At 39.8% G+C, this 12,623-nt stretch overlaps 1 protein-coding gene across 1 annotated transcript in view; it reads right to left on the reverse strand.

Moving 5' to 3' along the window:
• Pdhx (pyruvate dehydrogenase complex component X) overlaps positions 1 to 12,602 on the reverse strand; it is a 53,711-nt gene extending 41,109 nt beyond the window's left edge. Inside the window, exon 1 of the mRNA XM_032903807.1 lies at positions 12,386 to 12,602. Within this exon, the coding sequence (XP_032759698.1) occupies positions 12,386 to 12,545 (160 nt within the window). The 5' untranslated portion in view covers positions 12,546 to 12,602. The remainder of the gene's footprint in view (positions 1 to 12,385) is intronic.
• Positions 12,603 to 12,623: the final 21 nt, after the last annotated feature.

The raw sequence follows: 12,623 nt of genomic DNA on the forward strand, positions 1-12,623 counted from the left end.
AGGGGGAAAATAAATTCAATGTGTATCCTAACTCCTAAGTTATTAGCAAATAGACTGGAGAACACAGGCATTCAGCTCTTGTCTACTCTGGCATTCATTGACTATCACCAATAATTTCATTTAATTCCAAACTGAACTCAAGTTGATGTGTAAATTACAACTATAAAACAGCTCTAAGTCTTTTTTTTTTCTTAGTCAAACAAATCTTTGTGCATTAAAAGAATTAGGATTCTAGATAAGTGGAAATGACACGACCATCTCAATATACAAGAGACGAATGTGCTTGGAAATATAAGAAGGCAGCAAACTCTTCCTCAACAGGTAAGAAGCAAGCTTCACTGTAAAAGCACAGCTTTTTAAAGTCTCAGTATGTTGCTCTTATTAAAAAGCTCAAGCCTGGCATTATGGGAAAGAATGTGTCATGATCATACATATATTATTCTGCCAAATAGAACTCCACTTCAGAGAGGTGAAATAAAAGGACACTGTGCTCCCACAATCAGATCTCGATTTGTGACAAATTTTAAATCAGTTCTCTCAAAAGAGACTCTCCTGTATTTTTACATTTGGTTCAGATGCCATTGTACAACTCACACTATTAATTTCCTATGATAATCTGTCCCCCAAGAGACCGTCACATTTCCAATACTCCTGACATCAAAGACTATATTATGAAATGTCTGCATTTATTAAGCACTATATTCCAAAGAATAACCTAAGAACTCCAAAATTTTTATTTTAAACGTAAAACAACTCATAACCACTCTCCACACAGTCACCCTTTACGGGTGAATTAGAATTGCCTTCCTGAATAATGACAATAAAATGTAAAAACCCTGCAGTAGATCACTATCTTTACTCTCCATGAAGGTGACAAAACCCAAACAAAGATATATTGGACGTTGCCATTACCCAGTGTGCTCTCTTGAGTGATTGGGCTACCTTATTACAGAGCGTGAGATGTGCCGTATGCTCTGACCACTCCACAGACCTCCTGCTAGAAATGCCATTTCAAATCATGAGCACTAACTTATTAACAAGAGACAAGATTCATCCTAATAGTTCCTCTGAGGATGGGAATATTGTACACTTCTTTCCCAGATGTATTTTTTCTTGATAAAGAAAGTATACAATCATAAACTAGGCTTTCCGTATCAAGCCTACCCGCCCTTTGTAGCTGCTATCCATGCTTGAGGAGTGCCTGCTTCCTTAGCCCCTGGTTGGGATTAGCTGTGCCAAGCTTTTCATCTGCTTAGACAGTACTTACAGACCCCTCTTCATGCCCGTGCGCAGTTCACTCCACACTGCTGTACAGCCAGAAGGCTGTGATGGGCACCCACTACTTCCTACTCATATCCACTCCTAACTGTGCATGAGAGCAGAGGAAATATGCTCAACTGGTTAGACGAGTTGACATAAAATAATATTTGCATTTTGCTAGAATTTAACAATTTTGTAGTAGCTCATTGCTTGTTCATTTTTACAAAGCAGTTAGATTATTCCAAACTGCAAGTACGCCAATGCACAGAAATATACAGAACATTCAAAATAAGACGACCACAGCGTTGTGGGATTTTAGTGTTTATTTTGAAACATTAACTTTAAGAGTAAATGTCTCACAAACCATTACAACAATTTTACTGTCTGTCTCATAAGAACAACACAATAAATGACTTTGGGATGCTGTTGCTTGATATACAGTATGAACTGTATGAACAATTTATTACCAAATTCAAGTAATTTCTACAGTTCTTTTAAATCTATTCTGTCGTTTTCCCTACAGCAAAATTCTGACTTTAATTTTATATGTGGCACAATAATCTGACTCTAATTTTTTTCTCTAATGTAAATTTTTATCCTGACAACAAAACTCATATTTCAGCAAATCAATTATATTGCAGATTTAAGTTCCTAACATTTATAAGCATTCTAAAAGGTCAGTGGATTAACAGAGAAATTAATATAAACAAACTCTTAAAATACAAATGCAGAACAAATTGCTTCATGGTATTAGTGTGAAATAGATCTAATCTCATTACAATAAGGAAAGTAATTAAGGACATACAGTACAGCCAAGTGGCACTGAACTGTAACCTAAGCACACAAAAACCATGAAATGAATAGGCAAAGACAAAAGTAAACTGCCCAGTACTCTCAGCTCCAAAGCAGGAACTCTGATAAAATACATCTTTAAAATTGCTATACAAATAAAGCAATCCTGCCATCTGCAGGCTGAATGGAATACAGCAGAATAAAGGACAGGTGACTTAAACCCTGCACCAGGCCACAGAATCGTAACACTGCAGCAGTGAATCAAGGCGATTTCAGTGTCTCTTTAGAGGACTGCTTGCAGGCTTTCTTTGCTCCATGCTATTTTGCTGAGGTGCTAGTAGAATTACTGAGAGATCATAGGTCTTGCCTGGCATGCTAACAAACATTCCAAAGATGATACATGATATCTAGTTGCTACCTACTGTTTGCATATAGGCAAAGGGTAAAAACAACACACCTAAAATGACAACAGCTATTCAATTCTAGTAAGTTTTGGAATAAATTTATGGAATTTCACTTCTTGCCACCAAACTTATCTAACACTGAGGGGGAAACGTCCTCGATTTTTCATTTTTAAAACAGAAACCAATCAGAAAGTGGAGAACAATGGCACACAACTTTGGAAGTAGAAAAGTAACAGTTGCCCAAAAATAAACTAAAAAGACCCTACAAAGCTGCATCCTAAGTCAGGGAAGAGTGAGGTAAACTGGGGTGGGGTTTGGTTGAGGGTGAGTGCCCAGGTGTCTCAGCCAGGAGCTAGGTAACGACCAACCCCATCCCATTCAACAGCATACCAGACTCTTCTCTCTAGAGGGAACTTAGAAGTTAGGCTCATCCTATTTGTCTTGGGATTTACAGAAATGATAAACTGAAGTCAACTGAAACATCAGCTGATTGACTGAGATTCCATTTGTGGAGTAGAAACATTGTACAGGACAGCAATTTCTAAGGAGATGAAAAACAAGGGTAAAAAGCTTTTAAAATATGGGATGGATCCTAGTTCTCTGAGGCACACAGTATATGTTTAGTACAAGCAGTGTCTATGAAATAATGAGTATACAAAATAAATACGCCAAGTACTGAAAAACAAGAACTCTAGTGACCAGAAATCATCCAGACAATGTCTAAAATGCAAGCAAGAGGACTGGCTAATGCCAGAAGAAAGCTGAGAGTCAAAACCCTTGGCTTGTAAGGAAGATGACTGGAGAAGTGGAAGACGGGGAGAGATCTACTACAGGGTTATAAACCTCTATGGTTATTTGGCCAGATACTATGTGTACATTTTCTTATTTAACAAGTATATATAACTGTAGGACTAAACTATCTGGGTCAAATTACAGCTCCATTATCTGTAAGTTGTGTTATTATTATTCTGTATTTCAGCTTCCTCTTCTATAGAACCACAATGCACATCTTTATAAAGAAATGACGTAATGCATACAAAGTCATTATGATGGGCTCTGAGAGGACTAAGTTCCAACTATCTATTGACAGGCAGCATATTTATGATAGGCACTTAGAATATGGATTCCAGGGTATCCACATAGTTGCCCAAGTGCACTGAAATACTCTGGTATTCTAGACCATCACAATTCCTTCCTGGAGTAACGAGAGATGGAGTCACAGGTGTCTTTCACCTTCCCAGCCTAAACTCTTCCCTCCTCCAGCCATAGTCACTCAGCTAAGCTACATTAATCCCTGTATCTGCTCTATTTCATCTCAATGCTGTGCCTCTCATTAAAATCACTGACAAATGTTTTACCTTCAGTGTTACCAGGGCTAAAGCCAAATTTGGAGTTTGACAAATGCCCATGGAGTGGGCCTAGGCAAAACCAGAGTTTTGACCTCAAAGAGATTATATATATTTTAAATGGAATTTTTTCTGAATATTCCTAGGGAATACTTTAAAAATCTGTACTCTAGTAAACAGGAAAACCTTAAATGAATAAATTTCTGGACTCAGCTGAACCACCAAAAAGTCAAATGAGGAGACTGGAATAATAATAATAATAATAATAATAATAATAATAATAATAGTAATAGTAATAATAATAATAAAGTAAGTCAGAGCCAGATGAATTCGCAGAAGAATTCTACCAACCACTCAAAGATCTGCAGCCAGTTCTTCTTAACTATTTAAAAAATCAGCAACAGAAGGCGCACTCTCAAACTCCTGTTAAAGCCAGGTCATTCTAATATCAAAACCCGGTAAAGACACAGCAACAAAAAGAAAACGCTAAATCAATATCCCTGATAAAAAGAGATTAAAAATGGTTGATAAGATACTTACAAACAGAAAGAAAACATATATTAAAAAAAGACCATTCGCTATAACCAAGTCAGCTTTATCCCTGAAATGCCGGGATGCCCCAATATATGCAAGTCAACGAATGTAATAAACCACATAAATGGACTTAATAGACACAGACGAATCCGTTGACAAAATCCAATATGCCTTCATAACAAAATTATTAAGAGAATTTAAGACTACAGGGAATATAACTCAACATAATAAAGGCTATATATGAGAAACCCACAGCTGATATCATCATAAACAGAAACAAGTTTGAAGCCATTCTACTTAAGTCCAGAGTGAGACAGGGTGTACCCCCACTTCTTTTAAATAATATACTTGAAGTGGTGGCTGGAGCAGTAAGGCAAAGGATGGAAATGAAAGGAATACAAATAGGAAAGAAGGAGTCAAACCATCCCTATCTGCAGAGGTCATGAGACTATACATTAGAGATCCCCAAACTTCTACCAGAAAACTTGTAGAAATGATAAATCCAGCAATGTGGCAGGATATGGAATCAGCTTGCACAAATCCATAGCTTTGCTATATACCACCAACATACAGAGGAAAAGGTCACTGACACACTCCCATTCACAACAGCCTCAAGGAAACTAAAACAGAAATAAACCTAACCAAGTAAATAAAGGACCTCTACAATGAAAACTTTAAACCACTAAAAAAGAGATAAAGACCTAAAAAAATGGAAAGACATCCCACTCATGGATTGGCAGAATTAATATTGTAAAAATGACCATTTTACCAGAACAGATTTACAGATTCAATACAACACCAATCATCTGACTGAGATTTCTCCATCTCATTTTACACAGAAATAAAATTCACATGGAACCACAAAAGACCCCCGCTGGATAAAGTAATCCTGAGCATAAACAGCAATGCTGGAGGGACTGCCATTTCCAGATCTGGGTATATATTTCAGAGCCATAGTAATAAAAAGTGTACCAGCACAAAAAGACAGGCCAATGCTGAAGACCCACACATGGCCACATGTAATCCCAGACATTTCACATCTGACAAAGGTGCCAAAAACATAAGCTAGAGAAAAGACAAGTATCTCTAACAAGTGGTGCTGGGAAAACCAGATGTCCACATGAAACTAAACCCACGTCTAACACTTTGGACAAAGACTAACTCCAAATGGATCAAAGAGCTAACTGTAAAACCTGAAATACAAACTGTGAAAGAAAATACAGGCAGTGCCCTACATGATACAGGTGTAAGGACGGGCTTCCTGACTGGAAACCATTTGCCCAGGATTTAAGGTCGACAATTGACAAACAGGACCTCAGAAAACTAAAAAGCTGAAGAAACAGTCACCAAGTGAGGAGGAAGCCCAGAGAACGGGAAAGAATCTTTGCTGTTTCTCTGACAGAGGATTGGTATTTTCATAGAAGACAGATGTGCGTCTTTTAACATTAACGATTATCTGACAGACATCTTCAGTTCAAGGTTTGCAGAGGAAACCTTGTCTACCTTACAGTTCTACAGACACATCATCAGGAGCTAAGCTACACGTGGCTTCTCCCAGTGTAGACATTGTATTTTAATTATTCTACTCTTTAGCATGGAAACTCTTATACATATGTCATACGGTGGCTATTAGTTCAAATATTAAAATGGTGGAAGAAACACAGTGGAACAGCTGAAGGGAAGAAGCCAGTGACATGGGGCTGTCTTCCACTTGTCTCTCTCCACACTACACTGAGTGGGTTCCATCAACTGGCTTCCCTGCATATGGTCTTCAGCTGAGCTCAGCCTGTGGGCAGTACAGTCAGGACACTGAAGGGAGAGAAGAGTGAATTCAGGGTGGTTCTTCCCCAGCTCTCTGCTTCCTGAGGGGTCACTAAGTCCTTTACTGTAGGACGCAGCATGTCAGAGATCTTCCCAGCAGGCTCCCTTTAGGTCAATGCTGTGCCCTTTAATGTGTTCCTTATGTTGTGGTGACTCCAACCATAAAAATATTGTTAACTCTACTTCATAATTGTAATTTTGCTACTGTTATGAATCATAATGTAAATATCTGTGTTTTCCAGTGGTCTCTGGCAACCCCTGTGAAAGATTTGTTCAACCCCCAAAGGAGTCTCAACCCAAAGGGTTGACAACCACTGCTCTAGACAGTGGGGACAGTACCTTGTTCTAAATGGCACCTGAATTCGCAAAAATGTCACACACTAAATTCTCCTCCAATTACCTTTTAGAATCTGCTATTTCCCATTTGGATTCTCTCAATTATATGGAAAGACTTGGGAGAAAGGCATTTAAACGATGAGGAAAGTTTTTCCACTCGAGGAAAGAGTCTGAGCAAAAGAAAGCAGAGGTGAAATGTTTATGTTTAGGGACAGATGGTCTCATGATCCTAAATGCATGAGTGACCTTAACCCACACCCGGATCTGAGTCAAGACTTCCAATTACTGGCTATACTGGAGTCACCTATGTACGTGGATCAATTAGCCATTTATTTCTAGCTGAAATTTCTATATTAAAATCATCTTTCTTGTTCTCAGATTTATTTGGTAGGTATGCAAAGTAGCAGAAATACTCTATAGAAAATAACCAAGGTGATCCTGCAAACAGTAAATTGTGGGTAGGATCCAAGTTCCTTAGAAATACAAAATTTTGCAAATATGCATTTTTTTTTTCTGAAAAAGGTGTGTGTGGGGTAGATTTGTGTCAGTTTTCAAAGACATGTGCCCCTCTCAAAACCAGTGCCAGTAAATCCCCCTACAAAACTGCTTGGGTATTTGCTGGCCTAGAAGTTTCTGTAATGGAAGAAAGTTCCTATGCGGTGACAGATAACCAGCCACAGTACACATACTGCCTACCCCAGGGTCATCAATACAGCCCATTTCCTGTAGACAATCTGTTGATGCCCTGGCGCCATCGCTGGGTAGGAGAAACTGAACCCAGGGCCTTGTGTTGAGAGAGAATTTCACTATGTACTTCAGGCTGGCCTCGAACTCCGTCCTTCGCCCTCCTGCCTCCATCACCAGCCTGACTGTTTCACACATGTTTGCAAAGTAGCCAATGCACATTTTAAAGAAGGCTGCGGCCCTGGGTTCGGTCCCCAGCTCCGGAAAAAAAGAACCAAAAAAAAAAAAAGAAGGCTGCTAGAAAGGGTTACACAGTTTCATACAGAATGTATGTCCTCACACTGAATACTCCAAAGGCTTTAGAAGAGCTTCCACTGGCTGGGATGGACTGCTTAGCATTAAATCAAGAAAAGTAAAATTTTAAAAGGATCCCAGTTTATTCTGCACTCTTGCAGCAAGGGCAAAAAGAAATCACCACCCCACTAACTTTAGCAAAAGAAATGGACACGAGTGTCAGAGTCAAGGGTCAACATACTTTGTCAAAAGCAAGTAAAGCTCAAGGGAACACTGAAGAGGCAAATTAGAAAACTATATTGTAGTGACGATTTTGGAGTTTGGTTTCTTAGAAGACACAGTAGTATTATAAGAATATGCTTTCATTTAATCCCAGGTGTGTGACAGGGGGCTGCCTGAAGCAGCAGCGACTGCCTGTGATTTGCCTCCTGCTCTAGCAGAAGTGTGATTTTGACAGCTGCAGATAGTTTCTGCAACTGTGTGACATTTGGAATTCTGGAGACTTTTCAGAGGATACATAAATGCTAGGGTCCTGAGAGGCAGGTGGGTTGTTGGCTGGTGTTGGCCATGGTTGGATAAGTAGTAGCTGCACAAAGAAGAAAAAAAAAAATGAAGAAGATTAGATATCTTGACGGTGAAGATCAAACTTGCCCCAAGGAAATTGAACATCCTTAATCAGCAGGAAGTACTCTAACAATGTCATACCCTTTCCAATTCCTGATTCCTGATTTTGCTCAGAGATCTCTTTCCTTTCCTCTATCCTCTTTTTCTCTCCTATCTAGTGTTAGGGTGTTGAAAGTGTCGAGAAGGGATGGAGAAAGGTAGAAGGAAAATGAACCTGCCAAGCAAGACATAAACATTTCCAAACTATGCTGAGTAATTCTGCTACTGCTCCTGCAGTATAAAGTTGCGTTTTTCCAAAAGCAAGTTAAATCATCATTACCTCAGGACTGTTACCAAAGTACTATTACACAATGTAGTTTCTATGTCTCACTCCCAATACATACAAAAGGCACAAATATTAACTCAGGATAAACAAAGTGACTGAAATGTCAGCCTGCCACAGCCACTCTGCTGTATGATAGTGTTGGTGCCAGGCACACAAGTTGAAATTGGTTATCCCTAGAGCATATTCCATGGACAGAGATGTTAATTATTGGGAAGACTGTACAGTGTAAGGGAAGCTCTCAGTGAATATTATTACTTCTGAACCCACTTCCCAACTGTTTTTGCTATCCAAAGCTCATTTTAAAAATGTATTTTGTATTAAATTTTTTGGCAATTTCATACATGCATAAAACATATTTCCAATATAGTCACCTCCTACTCCTCCCTCTTAATTCCTTGGTAATCCTCCCCTCACTCTCTATCCACTCCTAACCTCAGGCACTTCTCTTTTCACCCATGGAGTCCAATTGTGCTGTCCATATACTACTTGGGATGGGGCCATCCAATGGATTGAGGGCAACCTACCAAGAACTAAACCCTAAAGGATTCTGCTCACCTAACAGCCATCAACTAACAATAGTAACTGAGTGACCCCCACTCAGACTGGAATGCTGACTGGCCTGACCTAGATTGGGCTATGACTTCAGGAGTACAGTGGTCTTCTTGGACCCTGTTTTAACCCAATCCTTTCTGATTCATAATCATTTCCCACCAAGGCTCATTTGTATGCTTTTAGTGAACAAGAAAGAGCTCAAAGTTGGTGACTTTTTAATCAAAGTAAATCCAATTATTACCAAATCAGTAATTGGTTCATGAGTCAGTTCTGCCCAATACAACACAAAGGGTATAATAGTAACCAAGTATGCTAGCTTGGGTTTGGGTTTGACTTCCTCTTTTTAAGACATTAACGATACACATCATAGAGGCACTACTCTTCTGGTTTCACCTAATTCTAACCTTCCCAGAGACTCTACCCCAAATACCATTATCAAGTGGATTTCCATTTTAGTTTCCAACACATAAGTTTTTGGAAAACATTTTAGAATTCTAGCAGTGTACATGAATAGAATGAGTAGAGATGAGTGCAAAACACCAGAAATGTTCTGCCTTGATGCCTGGGGTAATGCTTAATGCCTTATAAAATCCAAGCCCTGGGCTGATGAGACGGCTCAACAGGTAAAGGAGCTTTTAGCCAAGAATGATGGCCTGAGTTCAGTCCCTGGAACCCAACCAGGAGAGAACAGAATCTCACAACTTGTCCTCTGACCTCCAATACATGCTGTGGCACTCCTATCCCTACCCAAATAAAAGGATAAATATATAAAAATGTAATCCAAATCCTCTATCTTTTCTAAAAGCATTACAACAGAGAAATTGCAATGCTGTGTCATTCTGTAACCAACACATGTGGCTTCTGGAGTCCCTGTTGTGCCTTCAGCCTGAAGGACTGACACTTCTTCCTCTACGTACTCCTTGCCTCATCATGGACTTACTTCCCAGGGTTCACTGATATACCAGTGAAATCCCATCTTCAATGTTAATCCCTCCCAAGTAGTCTATAAATACTGAAAAAAGGTGTCAAACAATTCATGTACAGAACTAAATGTAACTGCGTGACTGAATGGGCCATGTGACAGAATTCTGAGAATGTCTTCCGGTCAGGAGATCACCCTCTGTGAGTAGGCTGTCACATGCCCACCACCTGATAGACATTTGTTCCTTTACGAGATCAGGCAAGAGACAAGTAGCACTGCTTTCTCAATAAACACTTCAGTTGAAAAACTGAAAGGGATTTGTTAAACATAAACACAGAGCATTGATTCGCTCACTTACAATCCAGCTACAAGGCTTCATTTCTCTCAATTTTTGTAGTTTTCCACAAATAAACAGCAATAATACTGAAGTTTTAGATCATTGGAAGTCAATAAAAGATTCTAAGAAGTGCTAAGCACACAGCCCATGCCACAGCTTACAAAGGCAGCCAACGAATTCCCTTTAGGGAAAACTAAACAGAGTACTTCCAAATTTACAGATTTTAAAATCCTACATTAGTATGTCAAAGAGAAATGGGTTCACTAAATGTGCCAAAATCATTCGGTCTCTGATTATCCAAAAAGCAGCTTAGTTTTATTAAAGTACTATTTCTATCCATCTCATGGAGAAACTCCTTATCATACATGAAGATGATAAAAACAACCCTGTAAGTTCATGTTTTCTAAAAGAGCGAATATGTACTCAAGTAGCATAACAAAAGTCTATTGGTAGAAAAATTTGGGCTCCACATGTAGCATACCGCCTCTAATGGAAGTCTCTGTCCTAATGTCCAAAACCTACAAATATGTTATATCACAGAACAACAAAGAATTAAGATGAAGGCGGATTAAGGTTGTTATCAACTGATCTTGAGATGGGGAAAAGTCCATTATCTTGGTGGGCCCAACACAGCAACAAGATTTCATCCTCCTAATGGAAGGAAGGAAGAAGGAATTTGTACTTTAAGTGGATAGTGGTAGTGATGATAAAACTACTCAGTTTGCCTTGGAACTCAGTACCATCTTCCTTACAGATGATGTTTAGAGACGAGGTGTTCAAGGTATATATCCAAAGGTAGGATAAGTCACAGGTAAAACACCAGGATTGAGCCAATGAAAACTACCCATGTGGATGTCTAAAGGCAGAAGCAACTGACTCTAAGAAAAATCTTGGAAAGTACCGTACCCATTTTTGTGTCTAAGCGCATACACTCTTTCCTTTTTGTACAGAGTTTAGGGCATTCAGACTCTCAAAAAGATCTCACCAGCAAGGACAGGGCCCTTCATAGGTATTTTTTCACAGTTCTAAGCTTTCTTATTCCATGATGTTTTGAGGCAGGGAGTTTCAAAAGTGTGGTCCATCCAACTCACAAGAGTGTAGGGTGCAGAGTCCTGAGTCAGAGTTTCTGCTAAATGTAGGAACATTCAGTTCTAACGCATGGGGGCGAGGACGGGGCAGAGAAGATATTATATACTATACTGTTAAAGACAATATCCAGGGAGTATTTATTAACATTACTCCAAATATGACTTAGGCAAATTGTCCCTATTAGCTCTTTAGAAACCTCGGCACACCCATTTTATTGTTTTTATTTTTTGGTTTTGTTTTGGGTTTTGGCCTCAGACAGCTCAGAAAGTGTGGGCTAGGCCTACTGTACCAGATGGTGGTAAGAATGATTACTTAAATGTCTAGTGATTTAAAAAACTGTCTTTTCTGTCCCCATCCTAACCCCCATCCCATATTCATACATGTAAGGAAGAATAATGCCAGGCCTGCCATTTTATTATATACTGTATGTTAAATAATGGAAGGACAGTGGGTATATCTCTGAGTCCAATATCATTGCTTAAGAGTAATTTTATGTAACAGGCTCTATGAAACTCATGCTACATGTGTTGCCTAAAACATTCTTGCCATGTCTGTAATTCTGTATTTTATGAACTACGTCTTATATGTTGCACAGGCACCATTAAGTGCAGTAATATTTAAGGTTTCCCAATAAGGACAGGTCTTTTGAATGAATAAGTATGGGTAATAGTGGCTTTGAATGTATGGGCAGCTTTATTACCTTAGATATGCATGATAAAAATAAAGGAATTTGACGTGATTCCTTTCTAAGGGTCTAAAATAGGGGGATTTAAAACAGACCCTCTCTAGATGACATCGAAATTGCTCAAATTCTAAAGCAAGGTCACAGAGAAGCCATGTAGCCCAGCAGGCAGGCCAAGGACGGAGTCAGGCTCTCTCCCAAGTCTGAAGACTGTCCTTTGCCGCAAGCCATAGGCTAAGTCGGCAGGCCCGTTTCTGGGTATTGAAAGGAACAGGGAGACTCCCCACCTACCCTCACAAACCCGGGTCCCCAATCAAGAAAGCCCCTGACCCAGGCCCATTGCTCAGCTAAAGAGAGAAGTTGAGCGACCGCAAGCCACTCACCCTGCATCAGCTGAGTACCGTGAAACCACCTCCAATTCGCTCCACGGCCGACAGTCCATGCAGCAGCATCTTGAGCCAGTCCCAGGCTTCGACCGCTGCCGAAGCCCAGGAAGTAACGTACCAGCGGCAGGTTACAGCGAAGCCTCCAGGAGGCCGCCATCTTCCCGGCTTTCTCCGGGAAAGCTCGCAACTAGACTAGATCACCCGCCTCAAGGCCCGTCCAGGCCCCGCCTTGCAT

This window comes from Rattus rattus, chromosome 5 (assembly GCF_011064425.1).
Source record: "Rattus rattus isolate New Zealand chromosome 5, Rrattus_CSIRO_v1, whole genome shotgun sequence".
Lineage (NCBI taxonomy): Eukaryota > Metazoa > Chordata > Mammalia > Rodentia > Muridae > Rattus > Rattus rattus.